The following is a 27741-nucleotide window of genomic DNA, read 5'->3' on the forward strand; positions in this document are numbered from 1 at the left end:
AGAGGTTCTGATGTTGCTCCCTGCACTTCTCTTGGAGTTGCCGTACTGTGAACACCATGTCCACAGTACTCCTATTCCTCCTAAATCCACACTGTGACTCAGGCAACAGCTCCTCTAAGATGTGTTTTACCAGCCTGTGTAACATGAGTTTGGCCAGGACTTTTCCAGCAACAGCCAGTAGTGAAATGCCACGGCTGTTGCCACAGAGGGACTTGTCTCCTTTGCCTTTATATATGGAGATGATGTTAGCATCCCTCCACTGCTGAGGGACAGTTTCCATACGTGTGAGATGAACAGGAAAAGTGCACGGGTGCAGAGGTAGCCTCCCTGTCTAAAAATCTCTGCAGGGATACTGTCAGGGCCAGGGGTCTTGTTATTTTTCAGCGACCTAACTGCACAATGAACCTCTTCAAAGGTTGGTGGAAGGTCAAGGTCTTGGATGGTGGGGCGGACAGGTAGTTCATCCAAGATCGAGGGATCTGTTGGGGAGGGCTGGTTCAAAAGAGTCTCAAAATGTTCTGCCCATCTTTTTGTGATGAGTTTCTGGTCCTTTATGAGGGTGGTACCATCATCAGACTTCAGGGGGGAGACAGAGCAGTTTCTTGGGGCCGTAGATGGTTTTCACTGCATCATAAACGTTGTGCATATCATTTCTATCGGCATGGGATTGTATTTAATTTGCCTTCGATATCCACCACTCATTCTGCAGGGCACGCAATTTTGACTGCACCTCTCTCCTGGATGCTTGCCATTGTTGCCGGAGTGTAGCTGATGTGGGATTGTTGAGGACAGCACTGTGTGCTTTATGCATGCCTTTGAGTATGGAAGTTATTGTGCCTGTGTTGTCATTGAACCAGTCCTGGTGTTTTCTGCTCTTGTAACCGATGGATTGGGATGCTGCCTTGTAGAGTCTGGAGCTCACGGAAGACCATTTCCTGTCAATGGAATCATCCGTGCTCAAGAGAAGCTCAATGTCTTCCAGGTTTTCAGCCAGACAGAGGCGGAGATTGTTCTGGACCTCAGCCTTTTCTAGCCGGGTACAGTCAAGCCTCTTCTTTCCTGACCTTTGGAGACGAACAGCAGGGCGTACCTCCACCTGGAGCCTGGTCATGATGAGCCGGTGATCTGTCCAGCACTCAGCACCTCTCATTGCACGAGTGAGTAAGACGTCTTTTGTATCAGCACGTCTCACAATGATGTAGTCCAATAGGTGCCAATGTTTGGAGCGTGGGTGCATCCAGGATGTTTTGTGCTTATTTTTTAATTGGAAGAGGGTGTTTGTGATGGTCAAGCCATGCTCAGCACAGAGGCTTAGGAGGCGCAGTCCATTCGCATTGACTTTCCCAATGCCATGCCCACCAATGACACCACTCCACACCTTGTTGTCTTTCCCCACTCTGGCATTGAAATCGCCCAGCAAAAAGATCTTGTCCTCCTTGGGTATATGACGGAGAGCCTCATCTAGTGACTGATAGAAGCGGTCCTTTACGTCATCCTCTGATGGCAGTGTTGGTGCATAGGCACCTAGGAGGGTGGCATAACGTTTCTTGGCCAGAGGGATCCTGAGTGACATGAGCCTTTCACTTATGCCAATCGGTGTTTCAGTGAGTCTTGGTAGGAGACTGTTTTTTTATTGCAAATCCCACACCATGCTGATGTTGTCCTCCTGCAGGGTATCCCTTCCAGAAGAAGGTGTAGGTGTCCTCCTTCAGGGAGCCTTCATCCAGGAACCTGGTTTCACTGAGTGCAGCAATGTCAATATTGTAGCGATTGAGTTCCGCTGCAATTAGTGCAGTCCTTCGCTGAGGTCTTTCGGCATTAACGTCCAGCAGAGTTCTTATGTTCCATGTTGCCAGTTTAAAGGGAATTATTTTCTTTTTTTTATTTCGACCGCAGAGTGGAATGTCCCGATAGGTGCGGTAGCCTATCCAGGATGTTTTGAGTGGGCAATGTTTAGGCCACCTTTTCTAGGCCCCTCCCCAGTTGGGGTGAGCAGTGTGGCTCCTAAATAGGGCTGCTCAGACACACAGGGGTCTGCCGAGAGCAGCTGCCACTCAAGCCCAGCTGCTGGCGACCATGAATAGCCCTGTGCCGCTGGCGTGCAGGGGTCTGATTAGGAGCTTCCAGTGCATTCATACCTGCTCCCGTCACCAGACACCCCATCGCCGCCAGACTTTGATCCATATTCCGGTTGCTGGTCTCACCGAGGCAGAGGTGGATACCTGCGCAAAGAGATTATTTACAGTGCCGCTGGGGGTGCGCATGTCCCAGCAGCACTTCTTCACTGTGAGAGGGTGGGATCTGGTGGCAAGGGGGGCCCAAGACGACCAGCACTCTTCCACAGCTGCAGGAGGCTGCCGGAGCTCCAGTCTGTCAGAGGACCGCCTATCGTGCGCCGCCATGCACATTGCTTTTCTCTCAGGGTGTGCTCCCCTAGCCTTTGTCGTCCTACACTTACCCACAAGGCAGTGGGACAGTGGTTGGTCAATGCCAGGGCGTATCCACTTCACATGGGCCTGCGCATTAGACCTCTGGGGACCACTGTAGCTCCGAGATCCCCTACAGTTTAGCCAGGGACCGCAAGGTACCCAGTTACCGTGTGTGGCCACGAGGAGGCACTGCAGGAGTCTTGGCGGTAGAGAGGCTATGTACCGGCAGGGGAGACTTACGCACTCGGCTCCTCTTTTCACCCCCACAAAGAGGGCTAGCCGGCGGCAGTAGCTGAGAGCAGAGAGTAGCAAGCAGAAGCAGCATGCAGCATGCACTAACTACAAGCACTACTACCCCAGTATTACTGCACTGACGCATCACACACGCCCTGTGCATTGCCCTGTGCATCACACACACACACACACACACACACACACACACACACACACACACACACACACACATACATCCATTATCCGAACCGCTTATCCTGCTCTCAGGGTTAAAGGGATGCTGGAGCCTATCCCAGCAGTCATTGAGCGGCAAGCAGAGAGACACCCTGGACAGGCCGCCAGGCCATTACAGGGCCAACACATTCACATCTAGGGACAATTTAGTACAGCCAATTCACTTGACGTACATGTCTTTGGACTCTGGGAGGAAACCGGAGCACTCAGAGGAAACCCACGGAGACACAGGGAGAACATGCAAACTCTACACAGAGGACGATCCAGGACCACCCTAAAGGTTGGACTACCCTGAAACTCGAACCCAGGACCTTCTTGCTGTGAGGCGACTGCACTATCCACTGCAGCACCATGTCACTGGCTATTTAAATGTGAGCCAAAACAACAACAACAAAAAAACAAAAACTTGAACAATCAGTAGATGTTGATATCAAGGTCTGGTTTATTGAAATGATAAGAGCCAGATTAACTGTAGATTTCAACTACCACAAAGCAATGAATAACCTAGATGTGTGTTCTATGATCTGGTGTTTTATTCATTGTGTTCAACACACACACACACAAACACATACATCCAGACCCCCTCACCTGTCCAGGGCGATGCAGCAGAGGTGCAGTATGGAGGCGGTGGTGAGCAGCACGTCCAGAGAGGTGCGGACCAGGCAGAAGGTCTCGCCGTAGATCCAGTGCTGATGAACCAGCTCGATTGCACCGAAGGGCATCACCAGCACGGACACCAGCAGGTCAGCGAACGCCAGCGACACAATGAAGTAGTTCGTTTTGATTTTCCTGATGGAGGGAGAGGAGAGAGAGAGAGAGAGACAGAGAGTTAACGAGACAAAGAGATTATGATTTTTTTTTCTTTTACTCCTCAATGAACCATTTCATAAGGACAGGGCAGAAGAGAAAAACGTAGTCAAAATTCTTTCAAAGAATTTATGTGCTCTTAAAGACACAGTTTTCCCTGTAACACCACATATTTCCCCATGCACTTTTTGCAGACACATTGGCACGCTACCCAAACCCTATCTTCACCCATCAGCATTCACAAACACACACTCTTGGATGAACACTCATCCATCAAACCACAGTTTCTTATCCCATTTGTGCCAACCCCATCTGTTAAGGGTCAACACAGTTTTGTTTTACTAAAGTCTTTTTCTCTTCACATGTGCTGCATACCTCTGAAAACACCAATAACAGATAAAAATTGTGTTGGTTGTCACTGTTATAATCGACGAACATACATCCATCCATTATCCAAACTGCTTATCCTACACAGAGGGTCGTGATGGATGCTAGAGCCTATCCCAGCAGTCATTGGGTGGTAGGCGGGGAGACACCCTGGACAGGCCGCCAGACCATCACAGGGCCATAGTCAAATACGGAAGCACATGTATCTTAAAAATAAAGTTTGAATATGTAGTATACAGCAGTGTTCGTTCACAGTAACAATCTGTTCCCTGATTTGGAAATGTTGCTAAACACTCATGAAGTCATCGTCATTTAAACTGAGCGAAATGAAAGAAGGAAAAAGAGGGGAGGGATTGGCAGGTGTGATTGATGGAACATTTTTGACAACAACATCATTATACTATCTGTGATATGTCAGCAGTCAGAAGGGGTTTTGTGAGAGAAGGGCCTCATGAAAAACTATCGCAGAAACAAGATCTGAAACTAGAGACAGAGAGAGAGACAGAGAGACAGAGCGAGAGAGAGAGACTTTCAGGTACAGTACCAACTGTGACTTAACCTGTTTTGGGCCGGTCAACAACAGAACGCTGTTTACATCTAAAACCGGGCTCCAGCAAACTTGCCACAATGATGCAGAACAGAGAAAGACGGATGGATGAAAAAGGGTTGAAAGAGTGCCTCAGTGGAGAGAGAAACCCTCCACCGGCTTTCGAGCTTCGTTTAGTCGAGCAGCCACCCTCTCTGCGGTGTCCTCTGAGAAAGACGACACGATGCCATGTTGTCTCTGTGGGTGCTGTTTGGAAAAGCTGACAGAAGAATTTGGCACAGAGTTTCTCTGTCCGTGTCAATTAAGTATTCCTGGGGAAAAAAACAAAAACAAAAACAGGCCATCTTAACACGTTCAGGAAACAGAGGAAAATGAGTCAAATATCATCATCATCGGCAGTCACTCAAGGTCGAGTATGACCATCCTCCCTCTGGGTCTGTTCTCTCTCTGGGTCCTCAGGTGGGCATAGAGACCGATCCTGGAGCTGCATAATGGGAGGACGCCTGTGCGTGACAGCTTTTACGTGGAGTGGCTGATGCACCTGCAGCCACCACACGGTCCTCGGCAGGGGGTGGCCAGAGTCCAATGGCATTGAGAACCAAGATGATTGAGGACCACCCTCTGGTGCAGCCTTCATCCACCTTCACTGCCATTGTGACCTGGAGACATCTTCCACCAGTTTCGCCGCTGAGGTCTTTGTTGGATCGCACTTCATCTGGAACCTCCCCCTTGACCTATCAGCCTTGGGTGACCTACCAGGAGCCAAGCTCCAGACGGCATAGCTATTGGGATCATTGGTACACGCAAGCTTCTCCACCACAGCAAGGTGGCAATCCAGGGGAAGGAGTCGGATATAAATCCTGGGAAAAGTCAAGGAAAGTGTCGCCCTTCACAACTCATATCTTTTCAAATACATAACACCATCTCTGACAGTGGGATGGAAGGGAAGAAGGGGAGAATGGTGGAACTCTGCAGTGAATAAGTAATAAATAAAGATTGGGAGGAGATTTCAGGAGTGAATCCACCTTGATTGTTTTGTCAAACAGCTGCAGGCATGTTAATCCTTCTGTATTTATGGAAGTAGAATTGGCTGACATTGGCTGGCAATAGACTGACCTTACAAAGCATGATCAAATACAAAATGGAAACAAGAAGGACACAGTCTAACAGTTGCTCTGAGTGGGAATATAAGTGGCTTCTTCTTTTTTCGGCTTGTTCCCTGTTTCTCAGGGGTCACCACAGTGGATTTGATAGTTTCCATCGATACCATGTGAGGGCACAGCACCAATGGTGGCCGCTGTTAACCCAAGCCTTGACCGATCCGGTATGGTCTAGTCAATCCACATACTGATTTGGCAAAATTTTAGGTGGATGCCCTTCCTGACACAACCACTAACCCTATGGACGGGGGCACAGGTAAAGCGTTGGATTCCTTCCCAGTAGCCCTCGCTTAGAATGGGAATATAGGCTAAATTGCCCCAAAATCTTACTCAAGACCTAAAGAAGGATGTCTGAGGCATTTACCGATGCTTGTCATTACATGACATTCTTATTTTCTGTCTTTTTTTTCAGTTGTTTTGACTGGAAATGTGTGTTGATTGTTATGTTTTTCATTGTCTTTTTGATTTCTTATTTTGATGTTTTTTCTCATGTTCTACCATACATGTTCTACTTGAGCCTAAAAAGAGATTTTTTTTCCTGTGAAATGAAATAGATCTTGGAGTCTATTTATTGTTTGTGCCCGAGTCACCATGGAATTCTAGATATGCCAATAAGCTTACATTTCGACAAGTTACTGAAAAGCATGTAAAAGAGCAGTTTGTTGTGCCACGAGTGCATCATCAACTGAAACAACACATTTAAAATTAGTTTTGTCTAAGGTCAGCCATCGAGCGCTCAGATTTCCTTTGTGAGTGAATGGAAGAGCCACAGTCTGACTCACATTAATTCACAGCTCAGTTTAAATCATCCCTGGATTAACACAGTGTGCTGCTCTAGGGTGACCACACTTGAAGTCCCCCCCTCCTCCCATTTCACACATAATAAAGTGACATTTACTATGGGTATCATTGTTTCCCCTTGAGGAACGAGCATATCCTGAGCATATCAACTCAGGTTGGACAGTCTGAAGACAAAGACAGAGAGGCAAGATGGAGATGGCTTGGACATGTGTGGAGGAGAGATGCTGGGTGTATCGGGAGAAGGATGCTGAATATGGAGCTGCCAGGGAAGAGGAAAAGAGGAAGGCCAAAGAGGAGGTTTATGGATGTGGTGACAGAGGACATGCAGGTGGCTAGTGTGACAGAAGAAGATGCAGAAGACAGGAAGAGATGGAAACGGATGATCTGCTGTGACGACCCTTAACAGCAGCAGCCGAAATTAGTAGTAGTAGTAGTACTAGTAGTAGTAGTAGTCATCACAAGCATGTGTTGCCGGCCGTATTCACGCATGTCCGAATAGCTTAAAATTCCAGTGTGTTCCCTATGTTCTGTGCACGTATTTGATTGGGGGGGGGGGTTTAGGGGTCCTCCCATGTATACAGTTGTACTGTGGTACTGTTTGACCATAGAGTGTTACCATACTTGGCAGGAGTCTTGGGAGATTTGATAAAAAGGTTATCCCGGTTTACATATATATATATATTGTGCGTCTCGCACTCATCAGCTGCTAATATTTTTTTCACAAAGAATATATATATATTCTCACACACACACACACACACACACACACACACACACACATACACACACACATATATATATAATACATGGTGTAAGAAGTGGTCTATCTCTCGGTGTGATCACACTTCTTGGACAACTCATCGGATGGTAGGAATGGTAAAAAGTTACTGCGGAACATACACATACACACGCACACACATATATATATATACATGGTGTAAGAAGTGGTCTATCTCTTGGTGTGATCACACTTCTTGGACAACTCATCGGATGGTAGGAATGGTAAAAAGTTACCGCGGAACATACACACACACACACACACACACACACACACACACACACACACTCACACACACACACACACACACACACACACACACACACACACACACACACACACACACCTAAGCTAGAAGTCTGGCAGGCAGGTACTGTATATAGATAGACAGCAAATCAGATAGCCACCTGGTAAGTTGGAAATAAGCGATGATCAGTCAGTAAAACAGGTGGAGAGACTACTACATAGGTAGCCATCTTAAACCCCAAGGACTTCCTCGGCCGTTGGGTTAGCCAGGAAGTCCGTTGGCTGACTTCATAACATTCTTGCTTGAATGCCAGCCAACAAGCAGGCAAGTAAATGAAATACAGTGAAAAATAGACAGGCAGACAGACACTGATGGTTATGCACTCGCTTCCCCAGTCATCCAACTAGCTGGTCAGCCCATAAGTCAGCCACCCACTCAGCCAGCCAGAGCAACCAGTCAGGGGGCCCCTCATCCCTCATCCACCCAGGCCAGTCGGTGGCCTATTAATAGTCTCAGCAGCAGTGGCTGTAAGGGCCTTCCATCTCGATTGTCACTAAAGCAAACAGGCCCTAAAACAGACCGTAATGCTGGAATGAACCAGCTGCCAGCTTGGCTTGCTCCATGCGGGGCACGATTAAATCACGTCGAATAACGTGCAAGGATAAATGAACAGACACACACACATGAATGCACATGCACATTCGTGGACATATATTGGATGTGAATAGGCACGCATGCTCATGCACGTACGCACATGCACCCACAAATGAGCACACACATACATACATCGAGTGTGCACAGTGAAAGATATATTCTCTCTCTCTCACACACACACAGGAGCAGAAATAGACACATGCACATATACAAACACATACATTCCACACTCTGAGCATGAGACAGAACTGGCTGTAATCTAAACAAGGTTAACAATTATTAACATGCCCAGCAGATGAAAGATCATATTTAGTTAGGTTGAAACACCCTGCTAAGTTTTAAGAATGACAAATGAAATGAACGTGTAAAGGGTTAGGTCAAGTCAAGTCAGTTCTATCTGTATAGCCCAATATAACAAATGACAAATTTGCCTCAGTGGGCTCAAAGGTTGCTGTAATTTACTGATGTGGGTGCTATATTGTATATTGTGTCATCTGGAGAAGATGAAATAGAGGAGAGAAGTTTTGTGTGTGTGTGTGTGTGTGTGTGTGTGTGTGTGTGTGTGTACGTGCATGTTGGGAGATTTATTTGTATGTCTAAAAACTAGCAAATACTTTCTCTGTTGTGAGCACCTAAGCCCCATCCCGCAAACAAACACACACACACACACACACACACACACACACACACACACACACACACACACACACACACACACACACACACACACAGTGTATAGTGTGTATAAGTATATAGGTTGCAATTGATTTTCACTTTCCTTCTTCAGCGTTTTGGGGGTTTTAGTTTAATCTGGATAAAGTAGGATCAGATTTTCCATATTTTTTCCAAGATGTTTACCACAAATATTTTCAAAAAATTATTACGCATCTTTGATATAAAAGTGTATAACATTTTCTTATATTGCATCAGTCATCAGTCGTCTTGACACCTGGGGACAGGGAAGTGGATGAGAGTGGGCTGGGTGGGGGGTGAGATTGGGCTGGGTGGGGGTGAGAGAAGGCTGGGTGGGGGTGAGATTGGGCTGGGCGGGGGTGAGGGCTCCTGACATCAGATTAGGAGCTGCTGCTTTAGATGAGTGCATGTGCACTGTGCATGGGCCATGGCAGTGGTCAGTTGCTGACAAGGCCCTCGGGGGGCCCGTCCCCGAGAAGATGGTGAGAGCTGTCGTCTGAGCTAATTTGAACACATGTCAATGTTAGATAATCCCTGGGCTGAGATAAGTCAAAGTCAACAAAACCTAAAGGCAGCGGAAAGGAGGCCCCGCTTCGATTCTACCAAAACCGACTGTCGATCACGGCGCTGGTCACTCAGCAGGTTCACCGTCTTGACAACATCTGGGTGTAGTCAAAAACAAAGAGCTTAACGCACGTTAAGTAGAAAACGATGACTTGTTAATTGTGACTGTAATTTACATGCAATAATAATAAAAAAAGGTGAACACAAATTCTTTTTGTGTGTGTGTGTGTGTGTGTGTGTGCAGCTATTTCCCGCTGGTTGCTATGCTAACTCTATTTTGTTAGCATATGAGAAATATCTGCATATCTGGAACGTGTCCCAGACCAATCAGGCTGCGTGGCTAAAACTGCCCATTATATAAACAGGATGTGGACCACATGACAGTGAGTGCATTCCACTCACACACTTGACATGACTTTGAAAGAAGTGAGAGGCGGCTGGAAACGGGAGTTGTTTGCATGGGAATTATGCTTGTGTCAACTCCATAAGTGAGGACTGTGTGTGCACGGTTGTATGGTTGAACGCTGAGTGTGGTTTGCTGACTTAATGACTGACAGATGGACTGACTTATTGACTAGCTGGCTGACCGCATGGCTGGCAGAGCAAATGAACGACTCCAGTTCCAGCTCCCTGATTGATAGGCTGTCTGGTTTGCTGAAGAGCTGATTGGCCACTAGATAGTAACTGGTCAGCTGAGTGGCTCCCTATAGCTGCCTGCCAAGCTGGGCTGCCGTCACCAAACACAGTTGTGTTCATTAACTGGCCAGAGCCCCGCCTGGTGTCACAGTACTCTAACACACGGGACATTACCAGCCCAACACCGGCCAGATGTGTGCATGTCTGTGCATGGGGAATGAAGTGTTTGTCACTTTGTGTGTTTGTGTGTGTGTGTGTGTGTGTGTGTGTGTGTGTGTGTGTGTGTGTGTGTGTGTGTGTGTGTGTGTGTGTGTGTGTGAGAAGCCTGATAAGTGACAATGTCACCGCCATGACGTCTCTCCTCCCTGTGGAGAGGACAGTGACACACTGTCATTGTTTCTGTTTGCCTCATTCTCACTTTCTCCTGTGAGGTGCGCACACCCACACACACACATACACACACACACACGCGTCAAAACCTTTATCTCTTGCGAACAAACACAGATGCACATACACACACACACACACACACCTATGCGATTTCCTTGTCAACATCACAAGGAATCAGGTCGCCCTTGGAGCTCAGGTGTCTTTAGAAAGACAGACAGTCAGAGAGTGAGTGAGTGATAAAGAGGCATTAGCACCCCGGCTAGCAGACGTGACGTCACCGGCGCTCGGGTCGGATAAACCTAAGCTCTGAAACAACATGAAATGAACACAGTTCCCTACCTGGAATCCCATGTATAACGAACATTCAGTTCCTTTTTTCAAAAGTGGGATTTTGTCTTCCTACTAGTTCGGGTTGTCACGGTAATGACGACTTACAGAAATGACCTTGTTGCATGGCATCATTTGTTGTTGTCATCGTAGTTTTTCTGTGGGGCTTCCGAGTTCTGGTTTCAGCTCCAATGCTAATGTAAACGCAAACGGTAGCCATGCACACGACTCCATGCCGGCACAGCATGGTGGACAGTGACCCCATTATGACAATGGGAAACAAAGTTACGAGACAGATGGTTGAAATGTCATCGGGTTAAAAAAAAAAGCCTAACAATTCAGTTGGGCTATTCCTACCTGGAAGAACAGCTACGTCATTACCTGAAAGGGAAAACCTGGGCATTTTATGCATCAGACAGACCACTGTCATGTGATCAGCCAGGAGAACATCAGCCTCATGCTTTGTATGACTTGTGTTATCATGACTTGTGTTATCAAACAAGTGATTTCCCTGCACAAAGTCGCTGAAACATCAATGACGAACATCTAAAAGAATGTTTCAAACATGGAAAAGAAAAGAAAGAAAGAAAAAACAAAGAAAAAGAAAGAGAAGGGTGGAGAAAAAACACCAACACATTCTCATCCCATGGTGCATGGTATATTGAAGCCTTGCCAAAACTTTTATATATGACAAGCAATGTACCCTTCTGTGTCTGTATAGAGATGCAACAGGTGTTCGATGGCCTCCCGTGTTAAACGCCTGGCCTGATATATGAATATTCATGACATACAGCAGGGATGGGCAACGTGGTCCAGAAAGGTCCAGTGTGGGTCCAGGTCTTTGTTCTAACCAAGGAGTTACACACCTGAGTCCACAAATCAAGGTCCTTAGCAAAGACTATTGGTTGACTAATAGAATCAGGTGTGTAACTGCTTGGTTGGAACAAAGACCTGCACCCACACCGGACCTTTCTGGACCATGTTGCCTATCACTGACATACAGGTTAGGTAGTGGCTTAGGGTTAATGATAGATGGTGGTTAACCTGGCACGTCTCTGTACAGATGTAGAAGTGCACCGTCTGCATCTGTATTGAGATGCAGCCTTTCTCATCCCAGTGTCAAACACCCTGTTTCTCTTTGTCATATACTCTCTCTCTCGCTCTCTCTCTCGCTATTCCTCTCTTACATACACATACTGTATATACGCTCTTTCCCTCCCACTCACACACAAGCTCAGCTTATTTCCTACACTCTTTCTCAACCTGCATACTCTCTCTTATCTCTCTCTCTGTCTCCCCCCCCCCAACACCCACCCACCACACCCGGGGGGCCTACCTCAGTTGTCTGTCCTTACAGACGGCCACCATGACCAACAGGTTTCCTAGGACGCTCATCAGCATGACCAGAGACAGGAAGCAGATCAGTGCCATCCGCTTTGGCATGCTGTTGCTATGGAAACACAAGGTTAAGTGTTAGAGTTGAATAAAACATGGCAGATTTACAAACTTTCCCTGTGGGCATTGAAAAGGAAAACAATTAATCCTCGCTTGCAGGGATGAGTTTCACTTCATTTACAGTTCAATGGAGCTGGCTACGGAGCAAGTGTAAAACGTAAAAAAAAGGTTTATTTCATCGACCGCGCCACCTGTATAACTTTATGTAGCCAGTGATCAGCCTACAGATAGATAAAAAACAACTGAAGATGAGTTATTGATTCTGTCCAGGATTTACTCAGCTCTACGAAGAAAACAGAGAAGATGCACATCTGAGCCAGGAACAACATCAACAGTTTAAAAAAACATCAGCGAACGAAAACATCATTTTCTGGGCAGAACCTGCCAATGGAGCCAGTGTAATGACTACAGTGCTTATTCAGCCCAGTGGCTCATTAGGCAGCGCCCACTGAAGCACACACTTACATGCATCAAGTTAATTGGGTGCAGATGTGTCTCTATGTCCCAACGGGCCATTCCTGGCTCTCCCTGTCTCCTGGCTGACACTTAATTCCCACTCCACTTGTCAGCACAACCTCTATAGGCTGCTAGTCCAGAAAGAAGTCATTTAACGAAGCGAATACGATTTGCCTACGTTGGCATATTACAGCTGAGAGGAACTGTAAAATATTTCCTTTAAAAACTGGCTGGAAGTTGGTCTGATTTCTGGTTTCGATAAAGCAGGTGGATCGTTGCAGAGGTGTCCAGACTCATTAACACACAAATGAATATTCATTGCAAAACGTTTTCTTCTGACGTTTAGTTTGCACTGTCTGTGTTTACTTGAAGTTACTATTTACGTGAATATAGTTGGGTTCATTTGCTTTAATGTGCTCAGGATAGGATGCCGGTGCTCAACAACGCCTCACTCAGTCTACACAGAGTGGGAGTCACTATGCATTAACATGTGACTTCCTGTCCAGCACAACACAAGATCCAACTCAGCTAATACAGTCTGGCAACACTGTGGCATCACGTCAGCCGCTGAGTCTTTGTACTTGTCTGCATGTTCCCTCCACAGTCTGGATTAAGATGAGCCAAATGAGTTCCAAGACTTTGTTTCTGCTCTCTCTTAGTTTTTAAAAGTCGCTGCCATGAGAATGTGCTGATGCCTCTGGCGAAAACGTGTCTAACTCCATCCATCTCTATGGTAGCTTGGTTAACTGGAACAGATGCCAAATCCACAGTCAGCGTGTATATTTTATTTTATTCCCAGCTCAGACTTAGAAGACTGGTCTGAACATGACCAGCTTGAGCCACAAAATTAAGCTGCAAAAAGGGGAAGAAAGCTGTCAAAAAGTACAGCCCCAATTTATTTCAGGTTCCTTAAATGTGTTGAAATCCAGATTCTGCTTGTCTGTGTGTATGTGTGTGTGTGTGTGTGTGTGTGTGTGTGTACATGCACACACATCTAAGCAGAAATGCCAACAAATTAAAACTTGTGATTGGACTCGGCAGTAATATGAAGGGATGTTTCATGCCGTGTGTACAAAATGATCTCAGAGACAAAGACGCTAAGTGTCCATTTTGGTAACACAGATTGATAAATTTGAAAAAAAAATAAATGAATAAAAACAGTTAACCTTGCCACATAACTATTTATCACATAACATTTGTAAATAAGCGTATCATATTACCCACTTCCAGTGAGGGAAGATGGCAGCGCAAATTTACGTTTGCGGCAGCCTCACCCAGTACCGTCCATACAGCGTCTTTGTCTACGTCTGTGTCTACATTTATGTTTTCGTTTGATGGCTGGGAGAGCTGGTGCTGGATCGGCTGGGGGAGCCTGGTCTGCTACGTCCTGTAGGCCCAGGGACCACGGCCCTGCCTGGAGCTGCACCCGGAGAGGAAACACCGAGGGCGGTCTGACAGCGGGCAGGCTAAGCTAACTGCTAGCCCATGCAGACCCAGTTCTGATAACACTGAGGGCAGTCTGGTGGTGGCCTCGCCTAGCTTTGACTGTGTTTTTGGTGTCTTGTGTGGAGTGTGAGGAGGTGTGTCGAAGGTTTCTGGCTGGGAGAGCTGTCGTTGGATCAGCTGGGAGAGCCTGGTCTGCCTGCGTCCGGTGGGCCCAGGGACCACAGCCCTACCTGGAGCTGTGCCCAAGGGGGAAACACCAAGGGCAGTCTGACAGGACACAGAAGCGGGGCAGGCTAAGCTAACTGCTAGCCCATGCAGACTGGCAGTTCCGACAGTCATCCTGGTGTTCGCTCTCTTGGACAGTGAATTTATGTTTTTTTGATATGTTAGATATAGGTGTTTTGTAGTTTTTGTAGTTTTTTTGTAGTCTGGATATATGCGTTCTTGTAGTTTGGATACGGGTTTTTGTCTTTGTGTTGCACTGCTGTGGGCTGGGGGAAACGACATTTCATTTCATTTCATGTGCGCAGGTGCATGGAGTGAAATGACAAATAAATGTTCCTGATTCCTGCTATCTAATGCAAGCAATCATATCAGTTCAGGTTTATACAGAGCTGAGTAGGTTTAAACATACAAGAAATCTGACTCGGTAGGATGGTATCTGAGGGATGCTAAATGTCTTTGTGTGGGATAGAAAAAGTACACACGGGACTTAAAGAATCTCGAGAATTATACCAATCTTCTAAATTGTAAAACTGTGGCAGGGCGTCTCTATAAAGCTCATACACTGAGTCTGTATAGAGATGATTAACACAGATGATTAACACAATGGCTGGTATGAAAATCATATAAACGGATAACAAAATCATACAGTCCGTCTGGCAAGCAGATAATACTTTTAAAGAAAGCACATCTCCAGAAGACTAAATGTTAACAGTACTTGTAATGTGCATCATTTTCATCCCACTAAACACTGCTGTCAGAGCAGGTGTCTGATTTGAAATGGTAGATATCCTGCTTTGAAAGGCGTGTGGAGTCTCTAGTCACACTGACCTACGGTTACTGTGATATCCATAATGTTTGATACTTCTCATGATCTCATAATCAGCCGTTTCGCCAGGGTCGGTTCACATTGGCAGCAAGCCAAGTAGGGCACTCCAGACATCCCTCACCCCCGCAACACCCTCCAGCTCCTCCTGAGAGATCCCAAGGCGTTCCCAGGCCACAATGGACATGTAGTCCCTCCAGCGAGTTCTGGGTCTACCCCAGGGTCTCCTCCCAGTTTGTCTTCCTGGACCAGTCTGCGAAGCCAGAAGTCGGCGCTCCCCGGTCCCCGCCTTTGCCTGCCGCCCGGCCTGCATTACACCCCACACTAATGCTCATCCCAGCGGATGGTGGGTCCACGAGGTGGGTCCATGTTGTTTTTTTTTGGGCTGGGCCCAGGCTCGGCCACCAACGCTCGCTGGTGAGCCCCCTCCCCACGTCTGGCTCCAGGAGGGAGTTAAACCCTGTTTGATACTTATAATCTTTTAATTATCTATAATTTTAATGTATGGTCACTTAGCTGACACTGTTGTCCAAAGTCAAGTATAACAAGGGAGTATGGGGGTAGGGTTTTATTGGGCTTTGCTAAAGGACACTTTGGCAGGAAAAATGCATGTCTCATGGAATTAAAAAAAAAAAATATATATATATATATATATATATATATTGGCCCCATGCTGAAAAACGTTCAAGGATCCAAGACATACGGAACTCAATAAACGTCCTACCCAGTGACATAATGTTGTATGAATGCTTTTTTTTCCTTTTCTCTTTCCATATAGACTTGGCATAACCTCAGCATCCCAGGGCACAGCAGAGTAGCTGTCATGGGTTATGAATCAAAGGCCTCAAAGTGATTTGTGCGGTTTTCGAGCTCTCTGAAAATGACTTGTTTAATCTCAGACTTGTTTGACACCAGCAATGCATTACAATAAGCCCACTCGAGGTTTGAGGTCTGTCAAGCTCTGGGGTTGGAGAGAAAGAGAGAGAGAGAGAGAGTGTGTGTGTGTGTGTGTGTGTGTGTTTGTGTGTGTGTATACGCGTGTATTTGTGTGTGTGTGCATAAGCGTATATGTGTGTGTGTACATGCATGTGAGTGTATTTGTGTGTGCATAAGCATGTGTGTATGTGCATGTGTGTATTTGTGTATGTGTGTGCATAAGCATGTATGTGTGTGTATGTGCATGTGTGTATTTGTGTGTGTGCATAAGCTTGTGTGTATGTGCATATGTGTGTGTGCATGTGTGTGTGTGTGTGTGTGTGTGCGCAGGGGGGCGATAGTTAGACACACTGGCAGGCATGTTCCCTGTTTGCACACTAGCAGCAAGTACAAGAGTACAGCCATCATACAAGTGTGGTAGTTGGGCCAGCATTTCAGTTTCGTCCCTCTTGTTCCCTTTTTCCCCACATCAAATTACTTTGTTACTCCATCTTACTGTGCACCCTGTGTCCAAAATGCACCGATGCTTACACGTGGTTTGACTCCGAATCCTGAGCCATGTAATTCCCCCACATCATTTCCTCCTCTCACTGTGTCACATTCACCGATGAGACGATAGTACGAAAACGAGGCTCGTGGTTTGACCACTGCTACCAGATACACCGATCAAACAGGAACACCTGCAGCTACTCAACACAGCCATCACTACACAAATACTTTTTCAAATAAAGCGGTAAAAAGGAGATGTCAGGTCCCAGCCGTGCAGCACTTACTTGCTTTATCTACGTTTTGTTTGACAGAACTACTCTGAACTTTTCCTTCAAATCAGACACTGATGTGCAGCATTGCAACTGCAATTGAAGGTATGACTCACAGGAACAAAAATATCCTCCTTCAGGTGAACACCTTGACTCTGTGCGTGGGTCATGAGTCAGGCTCACATGTGGCAGTGGAGCCTTTCTGTTCAAGCCTTCCACAGACACACTTTTATTCATAATTGGCGTGTCAACTACACCACAGCGGTCTTCTGCAGTGCTGGCTTACTGGTAACTAAACTTGAGGCTGAAGACACAGCTATTTGCTTCATGTTGAGTTGCTCCATGAAATGTTCCTGGGCTGCCCATCTCATCCAATTACCTACCTTTTTTAATGTCCGCTTAACTGGTTTATATCACTCACCTGTTCTAACTGGTACTTGGCTTGTTTAATTGTTTCTGTGAAGAATTTTGAGCTAATCTACATGAAAAATGCCGTATAAATAAAGTTTATTATTATTGTTATTATTATTATTAATAATACTTACAGCTCCACCATTTTATGCCTTTGAGCTTGTGCAGTGCAACCAGTTTTGGTCACTGAGCTGCTGGGATAAAACGGATTAAATCAGCAGCACCTTAACAGCAGCTTTTTTAGGGTAGGGGACCATTTTGCATCTACTTGCGTCTCCCATCCCCGAGTTTAAAGACTCATTGTTGATCTTCAAGTCCGTTTGAGAGGTGATGCAGAAGATTTAAGTCTCTCAGAATATCGCTCAGCCATCAACCGTATCAAACCCAGCATCACATCCTGGCAAAGTGTGGACGTGTGATAAGTTCATGCAGAAAAACTGACACCCGCCTACACACTATACCTACTGTATACGTTGTGTAGATTTACATGCGAAGGAGAAGAAACCCCATATTCAAAACACGCATAGGTTTTGGTTATGTTTGGTTGTCTGTGGGTTTGTTTGTTTTGAACTTTTTTGATAATGTCACATCAAATTTGTATTTTTCTCCTCCAACTGATCTGGAGTTTTTCAGAGAATGAGACAGCTCTCAAAGATGACATGATGGCCTTACAAAGTGACTGGATAGCAGGGGTCTGGATAGCAGGTTAAATGTTTTATCTGTCATCATCGTCATCATCACCATCATCGGTGGTCACTCGGGGTCGAGTATGGCCGTCCTCCCTCTGGGTCCGTTCTCGTCTTCAGGTGGGCGTAGAGGCCGATCCTGGAGCCGCATAATGGGAGGACGCCTGCACATGATAGCTTTTTATGTGGAGAGGCTGATGCGCCTGCAGCCACCACACAGTGCTTGGCAGAGGGTGGCCAGAGTCCAATGGCATGGAGAACCAAGACGATTGGGGACCACCCTGTGCTGCAGCCTTCATCCACATTCACTGCCACTGTGACCTGGAGATGTCTTCCACCAGTTCCACCATTGAGGTCTTTGTTGGATCGCACTTCATCTGGAATCTCCCCCTTGACCTTTCCATCTTGGGCGATCCTACCAGGAGCCACGCTCCAGACGGCATAGCTCTTGGGATCATTGATACACGCAAGCTCCTCCACCATGGCAAGGTGACGATCCAGGGGAAGAGTTTTATCTGTATCTGAGAAACAATTTGTAGGCGATGAATGCAGTCCACCTTTTAGCAAAACTGACCAAATGTGTTCCTATTGCAAGTCATCGATTACAAAGAGACAATTTAACCAAGTCTTCCCAGCGTTTCTTTTCTTCACGTCATTTTGTGTTCAAATAACCCTGAATCTGAGGCGGAGCCTGAATATTCTCACAATGAGGAGAAAGTAAGGAGGAAATGGGTAAGGAGGCCCTTGTTTTATAATAAATTGCATTAACACTGCCAGGACCAGGGGTTGTGTTCCTTTTGATGTAGCACTGAATTTCCTATTTAGCAAAATGGATATAGCAAATGCACAACACAGCCAGGGTTATCATAACCAGCCCCAGAGTATGGCACACATTCAGAGTTTGGGAACAATCCATGCTAATATGATCTGTACACACAGGTTACTGTCAGACAATTATGATAAAACCATCCAGCAAATGGTAAATGTTACACCGACAAACCTCAAAAAACATATGTTCTCCTAACGACAGCCTCTCTGCACCAGACCCCCTCACCTGGCTATTTTCTGCCAGATGTGAGTCAAATGAAGGACTCCATTGTGAGCTTACACCTCCACATATCTATAGCTTAAGTAATATTACAGTCTGTAAGAGCTCTCGTTCACTTGGAGTTTTGATTCCTACTTCCTAGTGTGTGTGTGTGTGTGTGTGTGTGTGTGTGTGTGTGTGTGTGTGTGTGTGTACCAAGTATAGAGGGAGAGAGAGACTAACAGAAAGATGGAGAGAAAGCGATAAGGAAAGAGATAGAGAGGAAGAAATAGGCACTGTGCGAGACAGAAAAATAAAAAACATGGATCCTGACACTCACCTCTGGTGACATGTGAGACACCTGACCCTTGACCTGCAATCGAGCTAACGCATGGCAGGCAATCAGCCAATAGCAGTCTGAATCAGACACCCAGGGACAGATGAGAGGAGACATGGGAATTCCTCCATCAGGCGCTGCACTTTAAAGCCCCAGTCTGTCATCATCTCTCTTTTTTGCTTTCCACCATTTTTGAAGACAAAAATACGATGCTCTACCACACTGAGGAGTGATGCTTTTCCATACGTACTGTTGTCAATTCACCGATGCAAACAAGCAACTTGTGTCTCCTGTAATTGCCTTTTATAATAGTTAGCCTAAAATTGTAGTTTACTTTAGTTCTTGGTATTCGTTTTGACCCGCTTAAAATGTGCTGTAAGCAGACTCCTACAGTTGAAGATTATCACTCTATATGTCTAAAAATTATGATTTTTATCTATTTATTATCTATTTACTGTCTTTCTAAAAGTACCATAATCAGAATCAGAATGATATGAATTGCCAAGTAAAAGAACATACAAGGAATTTGTCTATGTATGTTGGTGCAAGAGAGGAAAATTAATAGTAAATAATACAGACAAAAGTTAAAAATAATGATAAATAAAAGATGAGATAAAAATAAAAGGTGCAATAAGGTGCAATCAACACAGGTTCAGAGTTGAACATGAGACCACATGGCAGCCCCTGATGCCCGGCACTGGTCGGCAGTAGCTGTATTTACAAAAAGTTAAACGATAATTTTAAGAAGTTATTTACAGAATAATAATTATTTACAGGGTAGTGCAGGTTTTATGTAAGGTGTCCATATAAAGACAGCAGAGTAGGGAAGATAAAAAGGGGTGGGGGGGCAGCAGTGTCAGGATATGTGGGTGTCTGGGGGCTTGTTGGAAAGGTCTACAGCTCTTGGGAAGAAGCTGTTCTTGTGACGTGAGGTTCTGGTTTTTATAGACCTTTGCCAGAGGGGAGTGTTTTGAAGAGACCATGGCCTGGATGGGAAGGGTTGGCCATGACCTTTCCTGCCCGCCTCAGTGTCCTGGAGGTATACAGATCCTGGAGGGATGGCAGGTTGCAGCCAAGCACCCTCTCAGTTGAGTGAATGATACGCTGCAGTCTGCCCTTGTCCTTGGAAGTGGCAGCAGCATACCAGATAGTGATGGAGGAGGTGAGGATGGACTCAATGATGCCAGTGTAAAAGTGCACCATCATTGGCTTTGGTGTGTTGAACTTATTCACTGTCATAGGAAGTACAACTCTGCTGTGCCTTATTGGTGAGGAAGCTGATGTTAAATGTTGCTGATGTTCAGCTCCCACTTGAGGTCCTGGCTGATGATGGTGCCCAGAAAGTGGAAGGATTCCACAGTATTGACTGGGCAGCCATACAGGGTGATGGGGATAGGAGGGCTGGGTACTTTCTGAAGTCCACAACAATCTCAACTATTTTTCGAGCATTGAGCTCCAAGTTGTTTTGGTCACATCAGGACACCAGATGGTCAATCTCCCACCTGTAGGCAGACTCAACCCCACCAGAGATGAGCCAATGAAGGTCAAGTCAAATCAAGTCAAATTTTATTTATATGGCACATTTCTGGCGGCCTGTCCAGGGTGTCTCCCCGCCTGCCGCCCAATGACTGCTGGGATAGGCTCCAGCATCTCTGTGACCCTGAGCAGGATAGGCGGTTTGGATAATGGATGAATGGATTTCATACACAGGGTAACACACTGTGCTTTACATAAAGTGACAATACAATCGCAACACAATCAAAACTGCAAATGTAGAAAATAAATATGCATATCAACAGATGTTAGTGAAGTTACACAGGAATCGGAGCAGAATATACAAATATCCAAATATATAAAACACGCGCGCACGCACACACACACACACACACACACACACACACACACACACACACACACACACACACACACACACACACACACACACACACACACACACACAAAGAACTTAGCCATAGACTGTTGTGAAAAGTAAGGCTTTTAACCTGCTTTTAAAAGTGTTCAGTGTGGGGGCCTCTCTCAGGTGCTCAGGCAGGGAATTCCATCTACTTGGGGCATAAATACAAAAGGCAGCTTCCCCTGCTTCAGAGTTAGTACAAGGGATGGTTAAATGGCTACTGTCTTTGGACCTGAGAGTTCTTGTTAGTTTATATCTATTAGCATGTATTTTAGATACTGAGATGCAAGGCTATTTAGTTTTGTATAGAAGTAACAGAATTTTAAAATTGATTCTAGTTTTGACGGGGAGCCAATGCAGAGCTCTACGAACAGGTGTAACATGTTCATACCTTTTAGTTCAGGTGAGAACACGTGCAGCCACATTTTGAATTAACTGTAATTGCCGTACAACTGATTTTGGGAGGCCGGTGAATAGATCATTGCAGTAGTCGAGTCTACATGTTACAAATGCATAGATTTATTTCTCTGTCTGATTTTGATAGAAAGCCCCCTAGTTCTGAAATATTTTAAGATGGTAGAAGGCTGATCTTGTCAGATGATTGATATGGCTCCTAAAATTTAGATTGCTGTCTACACACAAATCTGTTACACCCAGATTGTCAGTCCCATTTATGATTATCATATGGCTTAGATGGCAATTAAGATGTTCTGGTTTATTTGTAAACTGTAGTTGATGTCTAAACACAAGTTAAACACATTGAGAGCTTTGACTTCAAGTATTACCAATACATTGAAGTATGTTTTAAATGTAAAAAAAAAGTAATCTCTGTCTGGTTTACAATAAGGTAAGGCAGATTTATCTGTACAGAACATTTCATACACAAAGGCATAAAAGTCATTCCATATCTTTCTTTTTTTTCTTGTTAAATAACATACAATAATCCTGAAACTGTCAAGTAAACTCTTAGATCGGGGTTTCTTGCAAAACCACACAGCCATGGCTAACTGGTCTCAAGGAGGTTATCAACTTTTTTCCTCATCAAGCTGACGTGTGCCCCATGTTTTTGTGTGTGTGTGTGTGTGTGTGCGTGCGTGCGTGCATGCACACGTGCACGCTCAAGTCAAGAACATAAATAAGTCAAATACAACAACTCGATATCACAACCCTAACAGCCAACAAGTAAGAAACTCAAATGCATAAAAGTGCAGATTTAGGAGAAAACAAAAAATCTTCATGAAATAAAAACAGCGTTTTTGAAACATACTTCTTCTATATGTGGTGTATGGAAGGTGAACTCTGACAGTATTGTGAAAAAAAAAAAAGACAAAAAGAAAGCTTTCTCTGTCATCGACGTGTGAGCATAATACGGCCTTCAGAGCCATAATCCGGAGTGTGTCTTTACCCTTCAGACTGCCTGCGTATCAGGTGGCTGGTTTACTGTATGAGCTGATGAAGTGCCTGCTCTGATTGAATCTAAAGAGCAGGTTTCAGACTTGATGACCTGCAGTCAGAAACCCTCGGTGGTCCGGGCTGCCGTCTTGAATGAGTCGACTCATTGGGCTGTAAGCTCAGTAAGCGAAGCGATGAAAAGAAAACCTTTTGTGCAATGGCTCATTTGAGCGATTTGGCCCCCTTCATTCACTCTCCTGGGGCGAACTGATTGTGAATGAGAGGGTGCTTCAGATGGGCCATTCTGATTACTGTGAAGAGAGTTGCTATTCCATCAATTAAAAAAAATAAATCTTACTAGCTTTCTGTCTATTGCTTTGTTTTGATTTCCCCTTCAAATAACTAAATTATTAGGTATGATGTTGGGAACTTGGGGCTCTAAGTGCTGGTGCAGCATCAGCGCAGTGTAGATAAATATGTTTGATCAGTGTTGTGAGACACTTTGACTCTGTTTACACAATTCACTGTTTAAGTCTTTTGGTCTGAAGTTGTAGATCTAACACATGCAGAGTTGTGCAGGGATTAAAGCAAAAAAAAAAATCTGACTGATTCTTTTTAGACTAAGTCATATTCTTCTTTTCTTTTTTTTTGTAATTCAAAATTTTCATTGATTTTGAAAAGGTTGTTATATCACAAGTTAACATACCAAATGAGACATTTCACTGGTGATGCCACTAATAGAAATAAAATGGCTTTAGAATAAAAGAGAGATCCGTACAAGAGAGGCTACAGCACTAGTCATAATCCAAAGAAAAGGAAACCAATCCAGGCAAACAAAGACAGGAATCATATTTCAGGATCGTCTGACAATGTAATATAATTCCAGAAATTATCCCAGATTGGTCCCTTATTATGGTTTCTATCAGTCATCCTACCAGCATGGATTCAGGCCAAGTCATATTCATATTCAGTGCACATGTTGTTATTATAACACCAAACAAAATGTGTTTGTCTTAAGTGAGCCACTTATCACTTAACAGAAAATTACAACAAAAAAGAAAGAAAAGAACTAACAGCACAAGCTTCTGAAGGGCTTAGGCACTGAGGTGGCTGGGTGGGGGCTGGGTTGTTTGGTCGGGGCATTTGGGCATTGTGAAAATATACATTGCCACATCATTTTGGACCATTATCATTTCAATATAAAAACACAACACATGTTGTTTTTCACAGTACACTCAGACATTAGCAAGAAGAAAAGTGAAACAAATACGCTCACTGATGAAGTAAGCGCTATGTCCTGAAGTAATCCTTCCATGTTTTTTTCAGTGATTGCACTGCGCACTATACAAAACAAAACTGGTAAAACAGTACTTATAGTGAATGGATCTGAACTGCAATTTTATCACCCTCCATTAGCCACTTGACAATGTAACAGCGTTTGGCTGCTTACCAGAGTCTTTTCCCCAGCAGCCACTAGTCAGCTGACAGAGATACTGTAGAGAGTCGATTCTTCTCTCGCTCCTCTCGCAATATTAATTACTCTGTTAACACTTTTCAGACCGTCTCCTGAGCTCATCATCTGGGAAAAACGTAATTCTTGGCTGTCTGACAGATTTTCCCCCTGGTTCATTTGTGCTGTAAAGACGTCGTGCTACGCACAGAACTCCCTTTCACTCATCATGAACTTATTTCCTCTGTGGCAGCAAAACACGTTACAGCAGCCTTCAGAAACTCCTGCAGGCTAAACTGGATTATGAACCGCTCTCAGCCAGGGTCCGAAATGAACACTCGCCACCCGCCAAGGCGAGTAGATTTTCTGATCGGCGAGTAAATCTCAGAAGCCTACCCGCCAAATGGCGAGTAACAAAAAAAGTGAAATCCAACCACTTAATCCCCCCCCCATCTCTCTCGCTCTCTCTCCGTCTCTCTCTCTCTCGTTAGCAACAGCAATAACATAGCAACAGCAATAACAGAAATTAACCAACCAAAATGCGTTAGAACAATAACATAGCAACAGCAATAACAGAAATTAACCAATCAAAGTGCACTAGACTGTTGCTAGACGCTACTGGCGGGTAACATTACGCACACACTCGAGAGGAACAACGACAGCAGCATCCGTCAAACTCGGTACTAGCCTACTCTATTCTTTTACCTAACGTTAGCGAGCAACGCCAGTTACGTGGCGATATTTAGAAGGCGCGAAACCACCATCAGAAAGACGATCATGCCCCCAAGAGGAGGAAGAAGCCACCATCACCACCAAACCGAAAAAAGAAAGTTTAGTGAAAAGTGGAGGCATGACGATAAAGGAGCTGCGAGAGGCTGGCTGGAGTATAACGCACAGACCATGATAATGAGTTGCCCCGTCTGTCAGTCGCCAGGATGCCAAAAACTGGAGCCATTCATTTATCATCGGTAACAAGATAATGAAGGTAGAAAACATCAGGGAACATGAGACCTCCAGATGTCACATTACCTGTATGAAGGCCTCTCGGGCCCAGCCGGAGCCTGTCCTTGCAACATCCTCCGTAAAGGCGCTAACAGCCATGTCCGAGCAGTCCACCATGAAAATCTCTCCGACTTCGAATGGATGTGCGAGTAGATGAATTTAGTTGTCATCTCAAAATATCCTTATACAGCGCAAACTAAGTGCTGGCTGTAGCTAACGTTAGCCACCTAGCACTAGTATGTGACACCTAGTTTGCACTAACGTTAGCTGTGTGCTAGCTTCAACACCATGAAACAGGTTAAAACTGATCGGCGTGTCGGCGGCGGTGTAGCGGTCAAACCATCGGCTTTGTGTCGATGCAGTTGCCCTCTGGGGACCGGGGTTCGGGGTTCGCGCCCCGGTCTCGTCAGATCCGACTATGGCCGGACTCGATGAAGCAGCAATAATTGGCAACGCTGTCGTCGGAATGGGGGCGGAGTCGGCTTGTGTTCGTCACATGAATGCGTCTGTGTGTGTGTGTGTGTGTGTGTGTGTGTGTGTGTGTGTGTGTGTGTGTGTGGGGGGGGGGGGGGGGAAAAGCAGTGGTTCGGCCTGGAGTCGCCTTGTCACAAAAGTGGCGAGGCGTCTCCTTCGAGACCGCCGGCCGGAGAGATGCAGTTGGCGAACGCATGCAGTACGAGGGTGGATGTCTGAATTAAAATAGGGATCGATTGGCCACTAAACTTGAAGGGGGGAAAAAAGGGAAAAATCAGAAATAAAACTGATATAAAAAAAAACTCAACTCAGTCACACTCTCGGATCTACTGATGATGCAGCTGTCATCTCCCGAGATCAGAGAGTATGACCCAACCAGTGCTGTAAATCCGTGGCACCAAGACTCTGTCAGGAGCAGGAGGCCAGACTTCATGGACGGTGCAAAGAGAGTGGCTGCTGTAGAGTGAGAAGCAGTCTGGGACTCGGGACGGGCATGTGGAGCACCCGAGTAGTTACAATAATACTGCAAATAAAACATGAAATCATACTTATAACATTTTATCATTTAACCATTGACTAATTTTACATAAAAATATTTTTTCTTCAAATCTGCACATTTTTAAAAGCTCTTATTCAACACAATACCTTATTCTCTCATTGATATTGCAAACTACCAATAAGACACGTTAGTCCCTAGCTAACGGATCTGACCCTTTAGCCGAGCGGTTAGTGATGTCGCCTTGTGGTGCAGTACAGCTCGTATCAAATCCCCCACCGGGCAAGAAAATAACCGGTGGCAGCGGTGGGATCCGGAAGTGTACAGGTCCTCAGAAGTCTCTTCGGAGCGCGGGAATAACAAAGCGCGAGGGCGCGCTTCCGGGAGAGGGTGATGACTGTAAAACTACTAATAACACACATTAGCCCCTAGCTAACGAGTCTGATTCTTTAGCCGAGCGGTTAGTGATGTCGGCTTGTGGTGTAGTACACCCCATATCGAATCCCGCACCGGGCAAGAAAATAACCGGGTACAATATGTACTGAAAACGTTTGTGTGGCACAAAAAAAGGCTACTAATTGTTTTGGCCGGTAAAAAATATGCTTGGCCGGTAGATTTTTTCATCTACCAGTCCCCTTGGCCGGTAAGCCAAAAAGTTAATTTCGGGCCCTGCTCTCAGCGCTGACTGACTGAACAACTCGCTGTAAACGGACTAAAAACACTCGCTAGCCTAGCAACATTAAGGCTACAAACAGCCCACAATGCATCGCTTGTTGTAAAATACCGTAGTTACTCTAGTACTCTCTCCATTCAAAAATAATCTTGTAATGAATAAACACGCAATTGTCTAGTCCTGAAATATAAGACAACCCCAACTTTTTTAAACCTAAGTTTCAGAATCGCAGAAAGTTGCATCAGTTCATCTGAACACATTTATTGAGAGAAACGTTTCATCACTCATCTATAAGTGACCTCTTCAGTCTCAACTGACTGCAGGTATTCCCACCCTTATAAACAACACAGTGGCATAACGATTGAAACCAACGATTAGGTTCATATGCAAATTACCCTGACTATTAACTAGAGTGACAATGGCCATCGGTACTATTCACCGAGGATTGGGGAATAGTTGCAATCACAGCATTGTAAGATGGCGACAGATGTAGTCATCTAGTCGTTTCCTCTTCAAATAGATGGCCTTTGACTCCCCGTTCAAACCAGCGTTCCTTCCTATCAAGGATGTGCACGTCCTCGTCCTTGAAAGAGTGGCCACTGGCCTGTAGATGGGTGGAGACTGCGGAGTCCTGGCCTGACGCGTTAGCACCCTTGTGTTGTGCCATCCTCTTGGTCAGCGTCCGTTTGGTTTCCCCGATGAACAAGTCACGGCAACCCTCCTGGCACTTAAAGGCGTACTACACTATATTGCTTGGTGTTTGTCCATCTCAGTGATGTTTGGAAAATATGCATCTCATCTGTTCCAACACTCCTGCCACATATGGAATCACCGCTAGTTTACGCTTAGACAGCTGTTGTCCTTCTAGTCTCTTCGATCGACTAGTGCACT

General features: G+C 45.3%; 1 protein-coding gene across 1 annotated transcript in view; it reads right to left on the bottom strand.

The window, feature by feature from the left end:
• Positions 1–25306, bottom strand: part of htr4 (5-hydroxytryptamine receptor 4) — a 122914-nt gene extending 97608 nt beyond the window's left edge. Inside the window, exons 1-4 of the mRNA XM_056277630.1 lie at positions 25235–25306; positions 20760–20860; positions 12225–12338; positions 3486–3686 (exon numbers count right to left, since the gene is read on the bottom strand). Of these exons, the coding sequence (XP_056133605.1) occupies positions 3486–3686; positions 12225–12338; positions 20760–20860; positions 25235–25306 (488 nt within the window). The remainder of the gene's footprint in view (positions 1–3485; positions 3687–12224; positions 12339–20759; positions 20861–25234) is intronic.
• Positions 25307–27741: the final 2435 nt, after the last annotated feature.

This window comes from Lampris incognitus, chromosome 1, assembly GCF_029633865.1.
Source record: "Lampris incognitus isolate fLamInc1 chromosome 1, fLamInc1.hap2, whole genome shotgun sequence".
Classification (NCBI taxonomy): domain Eukaryota; kingdom Metazoa; phylum Chordata; class Actinopteri; order Lampriformes; family Lampridae; genus Lampris; species Lampris incognitus.